Source organism: Podarcis bocagei (genome assembly GCF_964188305.1).
Source record: "Podarcis bocagei genome assembly, chromosome: 6".
Lineage (NCBI taxonomy): Eukaryota > Metazoa > Chordata > Lepidosauria > Squamata > Lacertidae > Podarcis > Podarcis bocagei.
The window spans coordinates 55,757,573-55,782,707 of record NC_138130.1 but is presented as its reverse complement, the minus strand read 5'-3'; the positions used below and the strand labels follow the sequence as shown (position 1 = coordinate 55,782,707).

Here is a 25,135-nt window from a genome sequence, read left to right as displayed (position 1 = left end):
CAATCTAATGGGAGTGCTTGCAAAGGCGAACATGCTTGCTCTTGTGAGCAGGATACAGAGGAGCAGCTACTACTCCCACCTGACTCTAAGTTTCCACCACCACCACCCTTTCTTGTTCACCTCACTAATTCATTCATTCATTCATTTATTTACGGCTATTAGCCCATAAATCACCTCACTAAGCTTATCCAGGACTGGAGAAGATGGGAGATGGCGGTGGCGATGCTCAGAGCACCCATGCCCTTGTGAGGATTACACATTCCAGCATCACTTGTGGGAAACTGAGGGTTGTACCAATTTCCCCACAGGGATGCTAGGATGCGCAGTCCCAAGTGCTTTTCTGTGTCTGCTTCTTCCCTTTCTCCTGCATCAGCCAAGGTTTTCAGGCCATGGGGTGGGCAGGTGAAGACAATGGAAGACAATGGACAGTCCAGTTGCCCATGCATTTTATGTGCAGGCTTCAGGGGAGCACACACAAAGGATCAAGCCCCTTTCAGGGTGAGCGCATCCCTCCACACTGCCTTTTATACATGACTATTAAGCATTTCCCAAAAGCAGCAGTTCACCTTGACATATGTGCGTTCTGTTTCAAGGAGTTCACAAATAACCTTGCGCAGTTTGTCAGCATCGGTTAGCTGTCTTGTAGTGGCTTGCTGAGGCCCAGTAAATTCCTGAGGGGTCACACAAGAGTCAGACGAATTCATCTCATGAAGACTGCGACAAAAAGCAGCAACCTGTTCTGTGCTCTTGAAAATTAAAAACACATATATAGCCGATGTTATTTGCCAGAAACAATGGTGCCATCGTTACCAGTCCCATTGAAATGTCCAGATTAAGCTATCATCATTGTTTCTCCGATTTAAAAAACGTCAAATTACCGGGCTCTTCTAAAGCAAAATGTGGCATATTACATCGACACCAGAAGAATGCAAATTACACATGATTACTTTTCTAAAGGAACTATGCGATGCTGTACACAAGGTAATTAAAGCATGCTACAAGCCCAATCCTGAAGCCTGCTGCATTAGGAAATAGCTGCTTAGGACAGGGTTTACCAACTGCTGCATCAGCACAACTTCACAAGAGGTTATATCAACAGTGCAGAAATGTTATTCAGATGTCGCAGTAAGAGAGCTGGCTCAAATGTCCAGGTTTGAGATGCCAATTACTGAGATATTCACACCCTTAGGAGTTTGCTAGAATTGCTTGACACAAGATTGTTCCCAGGAGGCCAAGCAGAGAAGACACTGAATATGCCTTTTATTTTAAACTGACAGGTTTTACTACCACCCGCTTGTTTACCTCATTTGCCATTTTGTTGTTGCTGAGGGAAAGGGGCACGATGGCACTCCACAATACAGAAATTGCCCAGCTACGCTACTATCTGGACAGGGATAGCCTAATTTCTGTTCTCTATGCTCTGATAATCTCTAGGTTTGATTACTGCAACATGTTATATGTAGGGCTGCCCCTGAAGACAGTTCAGAAACTTCAACTGGTATAGAATTGCCATGTTGCTCACTGGGAGAAGACAATTTCAGCATATTACACCATCATTTCTGGTCCAGCTGAACTGGTTGCCAATTAAGTTTCTGGGCCCAATTCAAAGTGCTGGCTTTGACCTATAAAGCCTTAAATGGATTAGGACCTCACTGAGGTGGCTATCCATTTGTGCAACACTCTCCCCAGGAAGGCTCATCTGGCACCATCATTACTTATCTTTACATGCCAGGTGTTTGTTTGATTAACCTTCTATGGCTTTTTAAATGTGTTGGTGGGAGAAGGGTTATTGATTTATGTTATGAAATGTCCTGTGACCTTCAAATGAAGGGCAGTATACAAATTTAATTAATATGACAACAACAGCAGAAAGGTCCAGAAGAACCGACAATAATCTAGACTGTTGCTGACCAGAAATGTCAATTAGAGGGTTGGAAGCTTGTAGCCACTATCTGACATCAAGCAAGAGTTTCTACACAGCCTATTATTAGTTGATAAGTTCAAGAGCAGGAAAGCACAACACATACAGGACATAGTCAGTAGAGCATGAGACTCTTAATCTCAGAGTTGAGGGTTCAAGCCCCATGCTGGGCAAAAGATTCCTGTATTGCAGGGGGTTGGAGTAGATGACCCTTGGGGTCCCTTCCAACACTCCATTTCTACAATATACCAGGAGAGTAAACAGGAGCATTTTTGTTGGGGTCAAGGAATATGGAGATCTGAACTGGAAGGGGTGTTTTTGGTTCCAGTTCTTAGAAGAGGGAAATGTACCCTAATCATTCACAGATCATGAGGACCAAATGAACTTCTCCAGCTACCATATGCCCCTTGGAGAGCATATCAAAGGTATGTAGGAAACCAGAAAGCGATTGAGTTTGTTTATTGGTGTGTGGGATAGGTAAGGTTGAGTAATTGAAACAGAGACTTCAGCACAAGGTTATTTTTAGAGACTCTCTCCTACTGAATCTTTGCAGGATTTAGCTTGTGCTAACAGAAAGCTAAAAACACACACACAACACTGACCCAATAACAGTTATATAGCTTATGAAAATATTATTTCATATTGCAATATGTGTTTGTATGTGTTTCTCATACAATGTGTATGTAATATACACACATATTCCACCAAGTCTTGCAAGTTTGCATTTGATTGTGAAGTTTATGGTTTGCTGAACCAGAAACAGAGCTCTAGTGCCTTATTGAACATTGTGTTTTGCTTTTTGTGTGATTTCCATGAAGACCAATGAATTTAAATACATGACAAAAGGCATATGAGGCCAGCAGGTTTATAAGCCAGCAGGGGTTATATGGACATGCCTAACACAATTTTGATTGCTTAGAAAAAGGACCACCATGGTTGTGCAAATTGCAGTGGTCACATATAAAGCCAAGCCCCACACAGAGGAACCGTTTGACGCACAAGACATCAAAGCACAAATAAAAGTTTTAAAGAGAACTACAATCATGGACTTATTGACAGGACATGTCAATATCCTGACAAATACCGGTTCATAACCATTTTCAGAAGTTTTTACACAAACTTTTCTATCTTTAGACAAATTGCCTGCTATTATATCCAGAAGGAACAACACGTGATTCTTTAACATGCCAAAGATACAAAATACAGCCAAAAAACTGTACATGGAATTCTTAGCTGCTATAAGCATGAGCTTTCATAGGCAAGAATCTACTTCATCTGAGACCTGCTTAATCACATATCTTTAAAGTTAACTGATAGTAAAAGCAATAATTATCTCATCCACTAATATGGATCTTTTCTTGAAAAATATGTCTATTAAAGATCAGCATTTATTACATATTTTAAAGAGAAGTAGTAATTGCTGGAGATCCAAATTGTCATTCACCTCGGTTGGCCATAATCTGCATTTTTAGGCTTGCAGAATTGGATGCACCCAAGGACCAATAAAAGCCACATTAAAAATGCTCTCCCCCCCCCTTTCCACAATACAATAACATTTTGCTCCCCAAGATTTCTACCTCATCCAACTATAAAACAGCTGAATCTCAAATTTCACTGCTTATTTAATGTTCTTTCAGCTTGATAACAAATTTCACCCCCATCTCACCTTGTGTGATATTCTGGTGACCCAGATTATTGCATGTTCAAGGCAAGACTTGGAAAATCACCCAATTTGCTTTGATAGCATCAGCCAATTATTCCTTTAAAATGCAGCATAACAACATAACATTCTCTCATTATTTCCGCTATATGGTAGATCTCACCATATGAAGCATATGCCGAAGAGAATCAGAAGCTCTCCCAGTGCCTTCATTTCTGGGCTTACGTTTAACTCTCCAATAAACTGACATCACCAAAACGATGTTACTCTGACAATACCATTATTCGCCATTTTCAGCAATAAAAAATGGACGGAGGGTAGACACACCCCACATCGAGATTTCTTGACCTACTTTATGGGTAAAAAAAATAATACATATTCTCATTCCAATTCATAGTATTCCTGACTGCTGGATACCTTCTTGCATGTTAATGAGAATGGGCAGCTACCAGATTCCTCTTGTATTCCTCTTCAGACTTTACACGCTCAATAGAGTCAACTAGAATGAAATTCTCTGATTTAAGCTGCAGAGTCAGTCCTTAATTCTCCCTTTCAAGGAGCTTTCGAAAAAGTACTCAAGCAAGGACAGCTTAAACTTGAAAGGAAGAAGCAAAATCCCCGGTGGAAAATAAATGTCTATTGCCTGAGGCTCCGGAGAGCCGATTGGCTACAACCTGTGCTGCACAAGAATATTAACATTTCCAGAAATAAAGCAGGTTGCCAATTAGAAATCTTTGAAAGCCAATAGCTGGTAAGAAGTTTAGGTAAGATATTTTACAAATCATACTAGTAGACGGTGAGAGAACGTAATTAATGTGCTTTGAATGCAAGAAGCAAAACGACTGTCCTTCATTGCTAAAATATAAGGGGGAAACATGTTCAAAATACTTTAATAATTTGAATAAAAATCATGACTCTTTGCTACCATCGCAAGCTAATTAGCTGCAGTGCTAAGATACAGCTGCCTTAATTTAGATGAAAGGCAACAAACGGCCAGCAGTTTTTTCTCCCCAAAAGGGGATTTGAAATAAAAATATCAAGTCAAAACAGGGCAGAGGGTGCATTTTACACCCACACAACCAAATCAGCACAGCTCATTTTGGGAATGAGTAGTACAAAATATATTTGCCCATTCAGAGTGGGTACAATCCACACTCTAATTTAGCTTTGTGATATCATTATGTAGGAAAATTAGACTGAACAGGTTTCATGCAGAAAACCAGATTTGGCTATATCACGAATGAAGAAAGACAGAAAACCAAATCAGAGTATAGACAATGCTTTTTGCTCTTGCTCTGAATTAGCACCATGGTGTTGTCACTTAGCCAATCTGATGGGCTGTAATGACAGGTTGTTATCGTGATGGCCATGTGATCCTTGACTGGCTCAGATTCTCTACAGAAGAAGCCCTTTGAGCTTTTCGTTTGCTTGCTTTAAATTACACTGAGCCTGCGGATTGGGGAGAGAAGCAGCCCAAAAAAGAGGGGGGCTATACCAGAAAAGCAAGGGGGGGCTATATAAAACTTTTCAGCCTCTTGAAATCTCCTTTCCACCCCAAAAAACATTTTCATGGGTACCAATTCAACCCATCTGTGTGTACATATATGTACATCGTGTGTATTACAGGATAATACAATGGCTCTCCTCCCGCAGGGAGCATCTCAGTGACAGCCAGACCACCCCCAGTCAGATATGAATTGAACAGCACAATGCTGTTAAAGTGTGATTGGTTTTTTTGGCAGAAAGCAAAGAGATGCAGTTGGAAACATCACTGGGATGAGAGGTCAACCAAATCCTTCCTTCTAGAGGTTTGCTTTTCCCAGCTTCATCCTATATTGCAGTACATCAATTTTGTCCAAAAGAAATAAATGGATACCATTAACACACACACACACACACACACACACACACACACACACACACACACACCATACTTCCAAGCCTGGATCAAGCCTAAGGTGGTTTGTTCTTTTCTATACTACTGACCTAAGTATGTGTGGTACAAGGCGGCTAATAAACATTTTGGGTAGGCAGGCATTTAAGGCTTATTAGAAACACTATCCTACGAAGACTAATGATGCAACTGATATAATATAGTCTGCAGAAGAAATCTAACTGTAGATGTACAAAAGCACATTTAGTGTTGTACAAGGAAGGTGCTATTGCTGGAAAGCTTTGATTTAATTCAGCATAAATATAATGCTACGATAGAATTAGGAATGAAGTACGTAAAAGAACGACTTTTCAAGCATACACCCACATAAGGTTAATCAAGTGAGCTCCTATAATCTTTTGTTATTAAAGAGTCATAAATCACATAAGAAACAGGAAGAATGTGCTGTTGCATTATATATGAACTATTCAACTCAAAATACGAATTCATTTGCAATGCTTTCTCCAGTGTAAACACACACCTTTAACACAGGTTAAACAAGCAGCGTAAACACACACCTTTAAAACCTTAAATAAAAATCCAGAATTAATTCAAAAGTATGTCTCTCTTTATAAACAAAACATGCATTTCAGCATATTAAGAGCACATTAAATAAATGGCATTTCGTTTATACAAAGCAAGTTTCCATTCCTTATTGTATTCTTCTGCTACAGAAGAGATTACACAAGTTAGAAAGGTATTACACTCGTCTACTGAGTATTAATGACTCAGCTAGTTTAAGAAAGTTGGTCATCAACGATGTATGTTTTGCTACATGGAGCTGACAAGCTACTGCATTTTCCCCTAATATACATATTTATTAACCTTAAAAACATATCTTTATCTAAGAGGCGGGTTCCTAAACTGTGGTCCGTGGACCAGCTGTAGTCTGAGCTTCATTTAAATGGTCCATGGCATGTCCACATTAAATATTCATATTGATCCCTAATTGTATGTTTATTGATTCTTTTATTTCTTATTTTATTGCACAACAAAATTGTGATGCAATGAAATACGTTATATACAAAACAAAAGAAGCATAAACATACAATTAAAAATAACACTTCATCCAGCAAAGTGCACTGCAATTGCTACAACAAGAAGAAGAATAATTAAGTGATTCCACCAAGACCATCAGCAATATTCAAGTGGTCTATGGGGGAGAAAGTTTGGGACCACTGATCTAAGACATCTGCAGCTGAAAAGAAGAAAATCTCAGGACATGACCACTGCAGTTTGCAAAATGTAAAAAACTAGATAATAGCACAAACACCAGCATAAGAATATTTTAAAACTATGAACCAGTTCCCACACTACTCACTTTTAAAAATGAGACATACCCTTTCTAAACACCTTATTAATCCAGCAAAGACCATACTTAACATTTTAAGATCTACATACCTCTAGAGGTCAGAACTTCCCTTCTTTTCTAAGCCAGAAAACCCACCCAGCATCACTTACTATAATAGGTCCTGCAGGAAACCAGAGTGCAAACTTCAACAGCCTCCTGCTTGTCATATGAGCTCTGCATCTGAGCTCTAGTAGCTGATGCAATTTTGCAGCTGCTTCAAGCTTGGGAATACCTCCTGCTAGCAGACTTCCACTGTCTAGCTATCAAAGGAAGGGCTATAGGCTAGTTAGACAAAGGGGCAGGAAATCTGAGGCCATGAGGTTTTTCCTTCCTTTCCACTATGATATCCTAACAACACCATTTGTGGATTAATTCGTAACCAAGAGCCACCTCCCACAAGATTACTTTCTTACCTGGATACAATTTTGAGATTGGATATTTCATGTAACCCACATAAATATAGTCATGTATGATAATTACACACACATTTATTTTTTTACATGTACACCCCACCAAATATATGATATACCACCAAATTCAGCTTCCTGCCTTGTGTTAATAAACATTAAAGTGCTTGTCACATGTGACAACCTGCATGTATTACAAACGTGGAATTTCATTCACAAAAAGTGGCATTCATTTAATAAATTTGTAATATATGAAGCTGTCTTCAGGCAGAAGTTGTAATTAGTAAACTATTATGGGGAAACCATTGCAATACAGGAACACAAAAGGAAGCTCAGACCTACTTACCTTATCTGTTACTAACTTTCAGAAAAATTCTGAAGGGGTTACACGCTTTCAGTGGAGTGTAAAATGAAAGCACTCATCAAACAACTTTTGAAATCACACAGTTACAAAAAAACAACAACCTCGTCTTCACAGGGCACCCATAAAAATAAACTCATATGTTAATAAGCTCCCAATTGGGATGGGTATCCCAATTAATAATCCAGTTGTTTGGTCAGTTTAATTTAATTGTTGAGTTCCGCTACAATTAAAAGGTAGAACACCTAACATTTCTTTCCATTTAGGATGCCTCCATGCAAACTCTGCAACAAGCAAGAATATATTTGAGCATATCATATATTAAGAATTATACGCAGAGGCAGGGCTGCATGTGAAAATGTCACAAATGGCATTCAGGGAGACTCACAACCAAAGCAAAGGGGCTGTAGTGTTTTATATTCAAGATCATTATTACCACACCACACCCACCCATGATGGGCAAAGGGGGAGCATTTGGGTACAGCAGGTGGTGTCGAGCTATAATCAAGGCTCTAATTGGGTTCATTCCATATCATGTAAACACTTTAAAAAAAACACCCCAAGGTAAACATTATCCTGGAAGAGACGCTCTAATCGCACACAGCTGTGAAGTCAGCATGCCAGCTTTTAGCCTGCAGTGATTCTGCTATTTACAAAGTGAAAATGAAAGTTTCACACCTTGCCAGTTTTATCACCCTCACTGGACGACTCCAAGACATGCACTTCTGCCTCTTCTGGAGTTGTCTCAGCACAGCTGTCCTGATCATTGCAGAACAAGTGTCCTGTTAGGATGAGACAGAAGTGTGAAATAATGGGTTGAACAACAATTCAGAAGTGAAACACAGCAAATACTGTTATGTCATGAGCAAACACAAACACTTTTTAGCTCTCCAGTGCCATTATTAGAGCTCACTTCACTTAGATCACTTGAAACTGCCATTAATGGGCCTATTACTATTTGCAAAAAGTATACATCAGAGTGGGGTGGGGTCAGAGTAAAACTGAGTATTTTTCATAGCTTTGTGTGTAGTGTTGCTTGCATGAAACAACAAACATTTATGACACTAGATCTGCGGGAATGAGAGCAGTAATAATGAGATGACTAGATATATATTTAAAATTACCTACATTCTGCTCTAATAAGTAATACATTATGTTCATATATTGCTTCCAGAAATACCTTGAAGAGCTCAAAATAAAATACTGTGTCTCAGATGGGCACAACAGTACTGCTTTTATTGGTCATTAAATGGTTGTTTTAATTTAATTGTCGTTGGCCACTTGAGTTCTGCTGAGGTAAGGCAGGCTACTAATGTTTTGAATAAATACATAATGAACAAGTAGTTTGCCAAATGCACCATGCAAATTGCCATGTGATCCACTGGTAAATGCCATAGGCTTTTAAAATTCTGCTGGCAAATTGTTTCTTAACAACCTGAAAATTTGATATAATATTGATATTATTTGATATAATCTGATATAATAGGCAAACTCACAATTGCTATGTGAGTTTTAAGTCTGTTGATGCAACATGCTGAAGAGAGCAAAACTCAGAAAGAGCAATGGTGTATTTGTTTCATATATGACTCAAATCAACAAGATACCTCAACTAACTGATATCAAAGCTGAAGTAAAATCCCTAATTGTTCAACTGGCTTGATTACTTGAGAATAGTTTTTAAATAATTATAAAAAATCCAACACCATGGCACTGAAAATATATTACTTGAATAATAGATTTCAGTATTTAATCAAAATAGTACCTATTCTTTAAAATGCCACCGACATATCCAATCTTGTTTGAGCAGCTTCATTTTGTCCACTATGATCAACAGTCCCTTTAAAGCCTTGTGGAATCTCGCCCTGTTCTGATGAGCCTAATACTTTTTATAGTTATCTGGGACCTCTTTCCTGTTATAGGAAAAACGTGCCTTAATCTACTTCCTGCAGTATAGACTCCAGTCCCAGACAGAGAGCAAATGTTCATTTGGGCCTTAAGTGAACAGCTGAACACATGGAATGCTTTTTACTGTCTGCATCTATTTATTGGAAAATATATGTTTGTGTGTACAAATAATTTCTACTGCTTGGTATCATCAAATCCTTAAGTGGTTTACAAAAAAAAGTAATGCAAAAACATTCAATAAAATTTCCTAAAACCAAAACTGTGTGTCACAAATAAAAATGAGTCATGTGTTATTGTGCATGTACACACATACACAAACAAACACACACACACACACACAGAGCTGTCCCTATCAATTTAATGAAACCATGTATTTTTACAATTGCTATTTAAACGCAGTGCAGTAGTGTATGTTTACAGTTCACCTTTTAAAAACTTTTTATGGCACTCTGTAGTACTATGAAACTCTGGAAAAGACACATTCAACAGCGTGCAACTGCATGCTTCTTGTTCACATGAAACTGCAGCTTCATTTATTGTTCAGTGTGATGTGTGAACCAGACCACTGTGCCCAACCAAAATTGCACCAGGGATTTACGCACATGAATTATTCAAGTTACTATCTGGCTTGGATAATATACTGCCTGTTATGTAGTGTAGTTTCACCCTGGGCCAGCAGGGGGATACTGTATATAGTTTTCACTCAGGTCTGTAGGTAGTTTTCACTCAGGTCCGCGGCAGTTAGTTTAGGCGGGAACTCTGAGCTGTTGTGGTTACAATGTTGACAGCCGGCTGCCTATAAATACAGGCCGACTGAGCTGTTCGCAGTCAGTTCTATTCCAGCTTATCTTAATAAAAGAGCTACTTGAAGAAATCGCTGTGCCGGCTGCTATGTCAACCCACTACTTAATACTGGCGACGAAGGTGGGATTGGATGGACATCAGAGCACAGCCAGATGCGGCCAGCCTCTGAACTGAGCTAAATCACAGAGCGAAATCACTGAGCGAAATCACTGGGCAGAACCAATTCAGAGCTGACTGTTCTGGCTAGAGCACTGTGTTCCATCCATCGCCCTTCACGCCGGCATCGGAATCATGGCTTCATTTGTGCCTCTACCGCCGTTTGCGCCAGCCTCTGAGTCATGGGACTCCTACCTCGCTCGGTTCGACTGCTACCTCCAAGCCAACGAGCTGACAGCAGTCTCAGTGGATCGGAAGCGGGGCCTATTCCTCAGCCTCTGTGGGCCTGAGGTGTTTGAGACGGCCCGAGCATTGGTTGCGCTGGAAGCAGTCCAGGCAACACCATGGGACACGATCCAAGAGAAGCTCCGCAACCACTACGCACCAAAGCCGTCCAAGATTGCTGCCCGCCATGCGTTCTACCACCGGAACCAGGCAGAGGGGGAGTCAATCAACAACTACGCCACCGCCCTGCGACAGGCCGCAATGCACTGTGAGTTCCGAGACTTAGACGATGCCCTGATGGATCGAATCGTCTGCGGGGTCCGGGACATCCATCTGCAACGGCGTCTCCTAGCCAAGCCAGACCTCACGCTACAGAAAGCCATTGAGGAGGCTGTGGCCTCAGAAGCTGCTGAACGCTCCGCCCAGGAGATCCGCAAGTCCAGCAGCCCGCGTCTTGCTAGGGGGCCAGTTCCGGTGCATCATGAAGAGGCCAGCAGTGATGAGGCATCCTCCAGTGAAGACGATGACGTGCACCAGACAAAGCGGGAGCGCAGGAAGCTCCAACAGAAGTCCAAGGGCCAACCGGAATGTGCTGGCTGCGGAGGCGACCATTCCCGTGCCAAGTGTCGATTCAGAGACGCCATCTGTAGGAGGTGTTCCAGAAAGGGCCACATCGCTAAGGTCTGCCGATCGGCTCCGTCTGACACCCCCCCTTCATCGACTCGCAAGTTCAAGTCTTCACTCCAGTCTGCCAAGGAAAGTTGTTTCGCTCTCACCAACTGCCGCTGCCCGTCTGGAACCACGATTGGCCAAACCGACTCGTCTACGCGACGCAAGCTGAACGTCACGGTGCTCATTGAAGGAGCTCCATGTGACATGGAGATCGACACCGGGTCTGCCCTGTCCGTCGTGTCATGGAGCACCATCAAAAGACTGGTACCCAGAGTATCCAAAAGGCAACTCGACTCTCACCGCGTACACCTCAGAGACTACCAGGGAAACGACATTCCCGTGGTTGGCGTTGGCCGGTTCCGGATCGCCTTCAAGGACTTTTCGGGCCTGCTCCGGTTGGTGGTGGTCGAAGGTCAGCGGCCAAGCCTCCTAGGGCTAGACTGGTTTGATGCCCTCGGCCTGGAAGTCACCGGCATCAACTGCATCTCTAACGCAGAGACTGAGGGTCTGGTCAAAGACTTTGCCGAGGTTTTTGACGGCACCTTGGGACAATATACTGGTACGCCCATCTCCTTTAGCCTTGATCCACAAGTCGCTCCCATCAAGCTTAAGCCACGCTGGGTTCCCTTTGCTCTCAAGGCTAAGGTGGACGAACAACTGGACAAACTGATCGCCCAAGGAGTTTTGGAGCCCGTCGACCACGCAAAGTGGGAAACCCCCATCGTCACGCCTGTCAAGCCAGATGGGTCGGTGAGAATCTGCGCTGACTACAAGTGCACAATCAACAAGGCACTTCAGCAGCACGCCTATCCGGTTCCTGTTGTCCAACACCTGCTGCATTCCCTGGGTGAGGGTAAGGTCTTCGCTAAGCTGGACCTTGCCCAAGCCTATCAACAACTGCCAGTCGATGATGCCACTGCTGAAGCCCAGACGATCGTCACCCACCGGGGGGGCATTCCGTTGCCGCCGGTTGCAGTTCGGGGTGAGTGTGGCTCCTGGCATCTTCCAAAGCCTTATGGAGCGTCTCCTGCAAGGGCTTCCAGGCGTGGTACCATATTTTGATGACGTCTTGGTGTCTGCAGACTCACACCAGCAGCTGTTCGAGCGCCTCCGTGCCGTGCTGACCAGGTTCCAGGAGGCCGGGCTCAAGGTGAAGAGGGAGAAGTGCCTGATTGCCGTTCCACAGGTAGAGTTCCTGGGCTATCTTATCGATGCCTCCGGCCTTCATCCAACCACATCCAAGATCCGCGCTATCCAGCAGGCACCCACCCCAAAGGACAAAACGGAGTTGCAGGCATTCCTGGGGCTGCTGAACTTTTATAACATGTTCCTGCCCCACAAAGCCACAGTGGCTGAGCCTCTTCACCGACTCCTTAGCACTAAGACGCCTTGGGCCTGGGGTCATCGAGAGACGGCGGCCTTCAACGCGGTCAAGGCTCTCCTTTCTTCAGACAGTGTGCTGGTACAGTACAGTGAATCCAGGCCGCTGGTCCTTGCCTGCGACGCCTCACCTTTTGGCATCGGTGCTGTCCTTAGTCACCGTTTCCCAGATGGAAGAGAAGCACCGCTCGCCTACTTTTCCAGGACACTATCTCCGACGGAACGGAATTACAGCCAGCTCGACAAGGAGGCATTGGCACTTGTGGCTGGAGTGAAGAGGTTCCATGAATACCTCTATGGCAGGACTTTTGACCTCATCACTGACCACAAGCCACTCCTGGGCCTCCTCGCCGGTGATCGTCCAACTCCACCGGTCCTCTCACCACGCATGCTGCGATGGACTGTTTTCCTGGCTGCCTACCACTACCGGCTCATCCATCGCCCGGGGAAATCGATGGGCCATGCCGACGCCCTCAGCCGTTGCCCTCTTCCAGCATTTGTGGAAGACCCGGCTCCAGCTTCATCGCTCCTCCTGATTGAGGATCTTCCGGCAGCGCCTGTATCGGCTGCCACTGTGGCCTCCGCGTCTGCCCAGGATCGCACCATCAGCCGGGTGCTCAACTGGGTGTGGAGGGGGTGGCCACAAGGGCCTTTTGCATCGGAGTTCCAGCCCTTCGCAACCAGACAACATGAACTCTCAGCTCATCGCGGCTGTCTGCTGTGGGGAGACCGCGTCGTGATTCCCCAGGGACTCCGTCAGCGCGTCCTGGAGGCTCTGCACGTTGGCCACCCGGGAATTGTCAAAATGAAGGCGTTGGCTCGGTGTTACGTCTGGTGGCCTAATATGGACGATGCCATCACTGCCTGGGTATCCGCCTGTCAAGCGTGCCAAGAGTCGAGGCCTGCACCACCGGAAGCTAAGGGACACACCTGGGAGACGCCAAAGACACCCTGGTCGAGGGTGCACATCGATCTGGCTGGCCCCTTTCACGGCCGGACCTTTATGGTAGTGGTGGACGCCTATTCCAAATGGCTGGAGGTCGCCCTGATGCCCTCCACCACTACCGAAGCTGTCATCCGGGTGCTGCGAGGCCTGTTTGCAACGCATGGGTGTCCTGATGTCCTTGTCTCTGACAACGGACCGCAGTTCACGTCAGGCACGTTTGAGCGGTATCTTTTGGGACTGGGCATCCGCCATGCCCTAACGGCACCTTTTCATCCATCCAGCAACGGGCAAGCGGAAAGAATGGTGCGCTCGACAAAAGAGGCACTGGCGCACCTGGACCGGGGAGACTGGCATGAGCGGGTCGCCGAATACTTGTTCGTGCAGCACATCACTCCTCATGCGGCCACAGGGAGGAGTCCTGCTGAACTGCTTATGGGCCGCCGCCTCAGGTCACCGCTCGACCGGCTACACCCAGACTTTGCCGTGGCTGAACCCCCAGGCTGTGCCAACGCACCACGGTCATTTGTCCCAGGAAACCAGGTCTTTGCCCGGAACTATGTGGGGGACATTCCTTGGGTGCCAGCCACAGTAGTGGGAGTCACTGGACCTCGCTCGTACCAGGTGGCACTCGAAGACGGACGTTTGTGGCGACGGCACATAGACCAGCTTAGGCGCAGGGTTGGCGACTTAGACACTACCGAGGTACCCCCAACTGCGCTTGCGGCTCCAGAAGAGACACGTACGGATGGCGAGGCCCCACCTACACCTCCCTCGCAAACTGCCAGCGTGGAGCCGAACCAAGCCGTCTCAGAACAGACTCAGACCACTCCACTTGCGGAGGCTCCACCCACAGCAGCGGATCCAGGGGAGTTGGTTCCAACGCCACCTAGGGTCGCACCACAGCCTCAGCGAGAACTGTGTGGCCCTCCGGACTTGGCTACCAGTCCCCGGCGGTCTGGCAGAGTTTCCAAGCGCCCAACTCATTTAAAGGACTACGTTGTTGGACAGGTATCACTGTTGGTCTAAGTATGGGAAATGTAACCGATATGCTTTTGTGCCTAATTGAACCATTACGCGTAGTGCTGTATATAAGGAAACCATTACGATTGTAACTAACGCCTTATCTCGGTGGGGAGGGGTGTTATGTAGTGTAGTTTCACCCTGGGCCAGCAGGGGGATACTGTATATAGTTTTCACTCAGGTCTGTAGGTAGTTTTCACTCAGGTCCGCGGCAGTTAGTTTAGGCGGGAACTCTGAGCTGTTGTGGTTACAATGTTGACAGCCGGCTGCCTATAAATACAGGCCGGCTGAGCTGTTCGCAGTCAGTTCTATTCCAGCTTATCTTAATAAAAGAGCTACTTGAAGAAATCGCTGTGCCGACTGCTATGTCAACCCACTACTTAATACTGCCCTCAGTGAGGAGCATCTGACAGTGCAGTAGGTCATGTAAGAAGCTTCCTGGACATGGCCAGAACAATGTTACTTCACAGAAAGTAACCACCCTGAGACCCCCGGGTATGGGGCAGAAAATAAATTCAATAAATGAAATAATAAAAAAGAAAAGAGTGTAGCTTTAAACTCTGCTGGCTACAAAACGTTCACTCTGGAATCCTTAAAAAGTAAGATTTGAAAACAAGAATGAATGTTATTAAAAATTCATTTCCTGCTTCTTGAAGCTTTCCCTTCCTATGCTATGCAGTGCAAAGGGGCTCGGGAACAAGGCTGGCTGATGGTCCTGCACCTTGGTGCTTTGCTGATATACAGCATGGGGATAGGGGTCAACCATGGAAGCACGTTCCTTCTTCCAACCTAATGCACACTTCCAGGAGATTATATCCTGTTCAGGGCTCAAGCAGGTCAGTTCCCTCTCCCCATTTTCCTTTTCCACAGTTTTTACCTTACACTTCAAACATGTTGTTCCTCAACTGACCTCAACCATAGACTAAATTGTGCTTCTGCTGCTGCTCTTTTTCTTCTTCTTCTTCTTTTTTGCAGAAGTTGCAAACATCAGTGATATCCCAGAGTTCGTGACTATCTTTCCTACCATGCAAAAAGTCTTATCTTTTGTGCTGGAAAGCAGAAAAAGGAAAGATCTGGGGAGCTTCCTGTCTAGCTGCTTATTGAGCTTGTGTTTTCACACATAGGTGATAGGGCACAGCTAGTTATCCCATACTTTCCACTACAATTTCCGATCACTTTCTCTCAATACTTTTTGCAGCTTGAAAAGTAACAAGAAAATTGTGCTTAGAAAGTGTAGGATAGCAACCAGATTTCATACAAACGGCCTGCCTGTTGGGAAGAACCTGGGCTTTTCTGGTAAAATATTCACACAAACAAGGTGAATCCATTGCTTCCCTTCCTTTCTTACCTGAACTCTTATTTCACTATGAACATTTAGGACCACAATGACTTAAAAAGCGTAGGCAAAAAATGCTTGTTTTGCCACTAGGATACTGCAAGTTTCCTGGTGAACACAGTAGTGTATGAAAGATGCTACAGTCTGTGGGCATACAAGGACATGCTTTGAACGCCTGCTGTCAGAGTCTAATTCCTCAGTCAGTATGAACTGCATGTTCATGGGCACTTGACTCCCCTATTCATGTTAGCTGGCTAGAGAAAGGTCCGTTCCTCACTGCATCATTAAGAACATTTTCATCTTTGTTCTGTTATTAACCAAGCATGTTCAGTGGACAAATGAATCCTACACAGAATTGCTTTCACCAAGGACACTGCTGACATCTTGTGGCAAAACAGAGAGACACTTTCGAAAGCTACCATAGCCCAAAAACTAAGCAATGTTTGGAACTTTTTAAATGTATCAATGTTTGCATCAGGTTTGCCTGGCAGTAGTATACATGAAGAAGTGTTTTTTAAAAAAATAAAAATAAAAAGATGTTTGGAAGAGAGGTGAAGGAAGACACCGCAAGAGAAACATAAGATTAAAAACTTAAAAAAAGTATCCTTTAAAATTGCAGCAGCTTCTGTTTTTGAAAGCAGCAAGTCTCTTTTATAGAACTGAAGAGTTGGAAGATTCAAAAATGTAAGCCCACAATGCTAGTAAACATGGGTACCTTGGCTATTGCCAACAGAGCGCAATGGACTGTCGGTCAGGTCGAGTGAACCATCTGTGCGGCGTTGTGGCAGCTGCATTAGTTTCTGCCCTGCCTGTCTCTCAGGATAAGTCCGTACTGTAAGGCACAGAGAAGGCTGAACAAGAACATCTCTTAGCATGGCTGAATTCAAGTCTTCAGCAGCTTTCTTATTGATTTCAACGATCTCATCACCAGCTTTCAGGCCTGCAAAGAGAAAGCAGAAAATCAAGAGTCATACTCAAAGTTATCCATCAGATTTGGATTTCTATTCAGAATTTAAGATTTCATGTCTGCCTAAGGTGGGATTGGCTAACCTGTGGTCCTCCAGATGTTGGGGGACTCCAACTCCCATCAGCCCCAGTCAGGAATGATGGGAGTTGGAGTCAAGAATCATCTGGAGGGCCACTTCTGACCTATATGCTATTTCTTTCAAACAAGAAACTTTTCATTACTGAAAACCCCTTTTAGGGCACAAACCACAAAGATGTGCTGTAATGATACAACAGCCCAGTCCAGCCAAGCCAAGTGTGTCTGGCAACATGAGGCTCAGTCCAGAATGGAAGCATTCTGGGTACTGTGCTCCATGTTTTACAATCTTGATTTTATTTGTCCATTCAATCATTTTATTAGAAAATAAGAATTATGTACATTTTACAAGTGGAAAAACTAAAACCAAGAAAGGTAAGTAACTCACCCAAGAGCATTATGTCAGTTCATGACTGAACAGGGAGCTGAGTCCCTTATAATTTATTTAGTTTTGCAAGAATACTAATATTATGTTGTAATGATTGTGTGAAGGTTTCCAATGGTAGGATAAATGTCATAATTTAAAAAAAAATTCAAAAGAAATGTATATTGCTGTCCAGTTTTCAAAGTTCTCACGTTAAGATATTCATGTTCTCAAAACATGCATGTAGATAGATATTTGAAAAAGAAGTAACCATAATGTGATTTATCCCTGCCCCAAACCTCTTCGGAGGTTACTTCTTGTGATCATTTGAGTTATTTCTCCTATATCAACATGAAACAAAAGCATCACAAGATATAAAGATGCAGCAAAGAGAAGAATATCAACCTTCAGTGTCCAGAAAGATGTACAGTGGTACCTCGTTTTACATAGTGTCCCCCCTTATGAATGCTTTGGGTTCTACACTCTGCTAATCCGGAAGTAGATGCCCATTGTTGCAAACTTTGCCCCAGGATGTGAGCGGAAATCACACACCAGCAATGTGGCAGCAGCAGGAGGAGCCATTAGTGAAAGCCCAGCTCATGTTATGAGCTGTTTCCGGTTATGAACGGACCTCAGGAACGGATTAAGTACATAATACGAGGTACCACTGTATAGTCAACCTTCAACATAACTGTGTTACCAGCTTTACAATAAATTCATCTTTTAAAATTAAGAGACGGACTGAACAGTATCATAATTTGGAAGGTACCAGAGTTACACTTTTTGTCACCATTCCTAAATGATTTTTGTCATAGGTGCAATGGAGATCTGGTATAATCTTGAATAGCAGAAATAGGAAAGGGCTCATTTTGTTGAACACTGGAAAAGTTTTAAAGGGAAATACAACACCCCCTGGCACCCTACCTTTTTTGAAAGCCAGGCCTGTCTCTTTGACACTGTTTACATGGAGCCGCCGAATCCCCTCTTCTTCCACAGAGGACAGAGAAAAGCCTGTTGAAATACCCAGTGGCAAAACTGAGAACCATTTGATTTAATTTCACAAAAAGATCCATTCCATTAACTTTGCTTTAATCAAGTAAAACCATTTCTTTACCCTGTCAAATCTGACCAAACTCCCACCATTATTCATATAGTCTGTATGGAAATAATCTATGCAAGTTGCTCTCTGAAACAGAATACCACACTCCATGATGACAACAATAATACATGGGTTTTTTTATTTGTTTTGGGCAAAACATTATGGTTCTGTTTTCCGGATTCTGCATGTGCATGATACACAGAGAAAAAAGTGAATATATTAAGCAAAACATAGATCTCACTTACACTGAATTGTGTAATACACCAAGATTAAAGCCATGTTAGCACTCCACATATTATACTTTTTCTAAATCTTCTAAGGCACAAGTGGCTCACATATATTTAAAACTGTGGGGGTGGGAGAAAGGGAAACAGATGCAGAGATACAGAGTGTTTCAGGGAAATGTTTTTTCAGGAAAATAACTGCCAACACCTGGATTAGAAGTGTGCATCATACTTGATATCTGCATTTGACTTTGTCCTGCCTCGAGGTGCATTCCGCTTGTATCATCTGCTCCAAAGTATGCAGGATGTAAATACATGTTAACTATCATGCATTATTTATTGCTTTCTCTAAAACGAGGCACTTGCTGCTCTGAAATTTGATGGCTTCCTAGGGAGATGTAGGCAGCAGCTTGCCTTTTTGTTTATTAAGCAAAATATTTATGACCCTCCTGGGGGAAATATATTTAACATAGTATTGGCCATTAGCTATAAGGAAGCAGATGTGATAGGATCCAATTCTCAATCAAACTGCCTTCAAAGTAATTTTTGTAGAGGGAAAGATACTTTCATTCATCACTTTCGAAAGAGAAAGGACAAAGAAAAGACAGTAGAATATCATTGTGTACTACGAAATACAGAAATCTCATTGTGTTTAGAGATTCAAAGCCAGCAAGAAAGGGTAATCTTAGATAATATATTCACTATGAACAGGACTGCCTAATGGAAGCCCAGCAGGAAAAAATGAGACCGTTGAATTATCACAGCTTCAGAGATGGATATTTGTGGTATAAAGGCAAAAATTGGTTGGGTTCAGGTGACTAGCACTAGGCAGTGTCTACATAACAAAGAAGTCAGTAGTTGTACATACTTTTAAAAAGGAGGGGGGTTTAATAAATTGCAATGCAAGCTAAACCATAACTACTCAGAAGTACGTCCTATTGAATACAATGGGGCTTAATCCCAGGTAAATTGGGTTAAGATGGCAACCTTATTTGCTAATGACCAACACATAATTTCTGTTAGAAGTATGTAAGCTACTTTAACGTGGGCAAGTAATTAAAAGTTTAAGTAATTTAACCCTGATGGTTTTATGTTATTTTTAATTTTCTATTGCTCTGTTAACTTTTACATTTAACAATTATGTATTGCTGTAGAGTTAATAATGTTGTTTGATTGTTCTTGTTTGTGATCGCTTTATTCTAAGCTGCTTTGGGGTAATCTTTGATCCTGAAAAGTGGCACAAGAGTCATTTACAATAAATGAATATCTTTAAATGGATCCAGTTAACAGCTGGCCAAATCCAGTGGCAGAATGGTGCAAGGCAGCTTCTGCTGAAAGAAAAGGCAGCCCTTGAAAAAAGTCTTTCTTGGGGATGATGCTGTGACTTGCTTAGTATGAAAAGTCTTTATTTATTTAGCAAAGAGAGGCTTGATTCCTGGAAGGACTCAGCTCTTGAAATGGCCAGCCTTTGCACTTAAAATCAACCCTCATGAAAATCTAGAACACCACTTCAGGCAAGACAAAAATGGCAGATTTGCCATGTTTCATTAGAAGGCTTAATACTGAGGCACACACTGTGACAGCTACGTGAATGACAGTCCTGAGATTTGACCACAGATGGTTTATTCAATAAATCTTCTGAAGATGTATTTAAAAGCATGCTTAGATATGTAAAGGCATATATATATATATATATATATATATATATATATATATATATATATATATGTAGGTTTTGGTGTCTTCGGGTGTCTTCCCGTGTAAGAGTTGGGGTGTCTAGGCGACGTTTCGACGAGGTCTCACTCGTCATCTTCAGGCTGGTGCTTTCGGCTTCTTGTTACTAGAACAGAGCTCTGTTCTAGTAACAAGAAGCCGAAAGCACCAGCCTGAAGATGACGAGTGAGACCTCGTCGAAACGTCGCCTAGACACCCCAACTCTTACACGGGAAGACACCCGAAGACACCAAAACCTACATTCCTGTACCCGTGAAAATCTACGAAAGCATATATATATATATATATATATATATATATATGTCAAACTCACCATAGTTATCAGACGACGTGTCAGATTTTTCAATCCGAATTTGCTGTGTAATTTTCTCACAGATTTCAATTTCTTTATACAACTGAAAATGCAAAAAGAGAGAGTGAGAGTCTGTTGTGAGGACATATATTGTCAGTTGTTATTTTTTCACACAGTCTCCTTTTAAAATTTAGAGTGAAGACAAAGATGTCTAAAGAAGAACCACAGCAATGTGAAGAGAATCTTGCGTTTTTCATTTTGTATTGTTATGTTGTGTTCTTCAGATGAAGAGCAGTATACAAATTTAATAAAAATAATAACTTGGCAGATCGTACTGCTAAATTAAATACTGGTTCACAACGTCCTTGTTGACAGAAGGTGGTGGGAAAGGGATGGGTGTGCACTGAGGAGCAAGCTGAACTGCATGAAGCAGAGTATATGCATATGTATACTCTGGTATACTCATAGCATTTCTAAAGAACAACAGTGAATTACTGCAGAAGTGTTAAGCTTCATTTTCAGCCGTTTAGATTTTCAGCCACAACCCTAGATTTCTCCTCAGAAGCAAGCTCCACTGAGCTCAATGGGACTTACTCCAAGGCAAGCACATACAGCTGTACCTTGGTTCTCCAACGGAATCTGTTCTGGAAGTTCGTTCGACTTCTGAAAATGTTCGAAAACCAAGGCACAGCTTCCTGCACTCAATCGGAAGCAATGGAAGCTGCGTCAGACGTTCAGCTTCCAAAAAAAAGTTTGAAAACCTGAACATTCACTTCCCAGTTTGCGGCATTTGGGAGCCAAAACGTTCGAGTCACAGGGCATTTGAGAACCAAGGTACAACTGTATAGGATTGCTGCCTTGACCTCAGAAATAAAAGCACATAATTTCCCCTTTATCCAGTCGTCCTACTATTCATCTCCACTGGGGGTCAGTATCTACCATCTTTTTCATTGCATCAGAAATCCACATTTCTTTTCTCCATCTTGCTTGGCAAAGACCACCCCTCAATATCCATGGAAGCTTTCACAATGATGCTCCCTCTGTCTGAGAAAACATAGACCCACCTCCCTTCTTCCCATATACACCAATCACAAGCCATGAATTTTATCACCCTGCTTAAAAGTGAATTACTAAAGTTAGTGTCTCATATAGAAATTAAGAGTGTTGGACTAGGATTAGAAGGCCTTGGCTCAAATCCTCACCCAGCCTTAAGGCCTTGAGCCAGTCTCAAAACTACCCCACAGGGTTGGTGTGAAGAGGGGAGGACCATTTATTCTTCTGTGTGCTCCTTGAAGGGTAGAATTCAAGTGTAATAATAACAATAATAATATCAGAATCAATATCTTTTGTTCCGCCACACAAGTAAATTATCTTGTGCTACTAGTTTAAAGTTACTGATATTTATGAGTATCAATAGCTTGCAATTAATTACCAAAAAAGACCAAGCACTACAACAAGAGTCTTTTTCTCACAAGAAACGTTGCACAGAATTATTATTGAAGGGTGAGCATTACCAGTTCATAAATATCCTCTTCTGGCTTTGGTATGTAGGATTGCATTTGGTTTCCTGTCAGGAACTTAAGACGTAGATAGTGAGCTGAGTAATCCAGCTGATGTGCCTGAAAGGGGGGAGGGAGGGAGGGGGGAGAGAAGGTTACTGCAAGATATAGATAAGAGCACAAGTAACCATTTTCTTTTCGTGAAAGATGTTCCTGTAAAATGAAGGGAAGGTCTTTTTGCTTAAAAGGACGTTTTATAAAGATACTGTCTAAACAACCCCGGAATTATTCTTTATTTGCCACTCAGAAAAGAAATGCTCGCTTATCCCAGTCTTGATATTGCAAAGATAACAGCATTCCTCTGAGTGGGAAGCCCTGCTGAAGTCCAGCTCTGCTCACCTACAGTGTGGATGAAAATACTGCTGGCGTAGATATGAAGTTAATTGTATCATAGGAAAAGGGAACGGCTTGCTCCTAAAATCTGACATATACAGTAGGAGACCAGGGGTGCTGCTTTCTGAATCTCACCAAAGTTTGCCATCACGTTATCAAATACTTGCTAATTTTGAATGATAAAGGGCTCCTAAAATTCCAGGCATTACATAATATTATCCCAAAACAGATAACCATGAATGTGTTTACCAGATTCTCTCATTATTATTTTTTTAAAAAAGAGTTAGTTATCGTTAGCTGGATGTTATGGCATTTGCACTTCCACCTTCTTATTCCCTATTCCCTGCAAGTGGAATTTATATATGCCATTTTAGAATTACTTCAGAAATCTGAAGCAGTTGAAGAATCCTAAAGCAAAGTCAAACAAGTGCAGCTTCAGCATTGCAGGGGTTGGACTAGATGACCCTTGGGCCCCTTCCAAGTCTATGATTCTTTGATTCTCCTCACAATTAACAGAAGATCCGTTAACAAACAAAAAACGGCCCGCAAAATGGGCCCACATCTGCCTAAAAGGTAATGAATGTCTGGCTGTCCCACTACTACCATACTATCCCTACCTTTGAACAAACAGCTGCTGCTTCTAGCCCACTGAAGCTAAGTATTCAGACACAACCACAACTCTTTTCCACAGTAGGTAAAAGGACAGTAGTGCAAGGAAAAGTTCAGTGTGGAACAGAAAGCCAACCCAGCTTCCCCTCCTGTATTGAAAGGCTGACAGAAGGATTGGAATGTTTCTTCCCAAGGCCGGTGGCAGAAGTAGCAAGGCTGCATCTCTTTCGAAATTAAAACCCCACTAGTTCTCCAATACTCTGGCCTTTGGGGAAATAACATAACAGCATCTGGGTGGGAAGGGAGGGCAAATGAGCGCTGCCATTCATCTACACACCTGAGGGCAATCATTACTTGCCTCAGGCCTGTAGCAAATTCTAATCGGAGCCACATCAGCTATTTCATATGACACTGAGTTAACATCAGTCCCAATGTGGCCTACTGCCTCCAAATCTGTTGTGAAGACAGCATCTCTCCTTGCCTATTAGCGCAGTTTTTGACCGAGTCAAAAAGCTCTAGGTTGTTTTTCATTTTCAGGCATCCCCTTCCTTCCCGCCCCCCCCCAATAAACCCAACTGAATTTGAACCATTTTCAGCGTTGATGGAATTGGAAGGCAAGTCAGCTGCGTATCAGTGAACAAAAAGACTTGGGAAAGCCTGCCGCTTGAGAAACGTTCAGAAATGAAACTTGACAAGGCAGCGCAAGAACAGGCAAACAAAACCACGTGAATGGAACCAATGACCCACTAGCCTCCTTCCGACAGCCTCTTTCTGTCAGTCAGCAATCAGCAAAAACCTCATGTACATTCCACAGCTCATTCAGCTTTAGAGCTGTCAGGAGAAGCGGTGACTGAAAGGCATGTCAGCGAGATTTACTCCGACATGTTAAGAGAACCTACAGGGACTAGTGTCCCAGGCAGCACCAGGCTAACCACACATACCGAGGGCTATATGCTGATGCACAGCAATTTCTAAACTATTTACTTTCTTGTGGGGAAAGCCATAGCTCTCTCAGAATAAGGGAGACCTCCAAGAAAAGGTTGGTTGCTATGCCTATCATCATCAACAACAACAACAACATCATCTCTGGAACCCTACAATAAACTTCCTTAGTTTTGAAAACAGCAAGTTCATTATTAGAGATTCCCCAAATAGGAACATAGGAAATTGCTCTATGTCAAGTCAGACCACTGACCGTATAGCTCTGTGTTGTCTCTTTAGTGACTGGCAGTGGCTTCTTTCGTGTTTCAAACTTTCTCAGCAAAAACTGGAGGTGCCCGGTATCAAACCCAGTAAAAATTGGGAACTGTTTTCAGTCTGATGGCTGCATTCCCTTCTGGCAACCTTCCGGCAGCCAGAGACAAAAATGGGCAGAGCATGTGAATGTTAACTTTGTACAGTGTAGTGGTTTCTACACATGCCCCTCTCTATTGTCCATCCAGGGCTGGAGAGGAGATACAGCTGGGGAGATCCCGGAGGGCCAGACTGAAAGGTCTCGCGGGGCAAGATCTGACCCTCTGGTTCTGAGGTTCACCTCTTTTATATACAATGGAACCTCAACTTACATACACCTTGTCTCGCGGATGTTCCAAGTTGCATCCACAGCAAACCCGGAAGTAAACACCAGGTTTGCCGTGATTCGTGCATGCGCGGAAGCAGCTTCTGGCGTCTGCACAGAAGCGCACTACTGCCGAATGTGCAAGCGCACAAGACGCCTCTTCTAGTGTCCCGTTTCGACCAGCAGACGGACCTCCAGAACAGATTATGTCCGCAGAGGTTCCACTGTAAAGCATGGGTTCTAC

General features: G+C 43.1%; 1 protein-coding gene across 11 annotated transcripts in view; it reads right to left on the bottom strand.

The window, feature by feature from the left end:
- Window positions 1-25,135, bottom strand: part of TIAM1 (TIAM Rac1 associated GEF 1) — a 188,159-nt gene that overhangs the window by 17,761 nt on the left and 145,263 nt on the right. For 10 of the 11 annotated variants that reach the window (XM_081199515.1, XM_081199513.1, XM_081199520.1 and 7 more), the window contains 6 exons: window positions 22,347-22,451; window positions 20,854-20,935; window positions 18,408-18,494; window positions 16,793-17,017; window positions 8,312-8,415; window positions 567-746 (listed from right to left, as the gene is read on the bottom strand). In XM_081199515.1, coding sequence (XP_081055641.1) covers window positions 567-746; window positions 8,312-8,415; window positions 16,793-17,017; window positions 18,408-18,494; window positions 20,854-20,935; window positions 22,347-22,451 — 783 coding nt within the window. The remainder of the gene's footprint in view (window positions 1-566; window positions 747-8,311; window positions 8,416-16,792; window positions 17,018-18,407; window positions 18,495-20,853; window positions 20,936-22,346; window positions 22,452-25,135) is intronic. The other variant, XM_081199522.1, reaches the window with a different exon arrangement.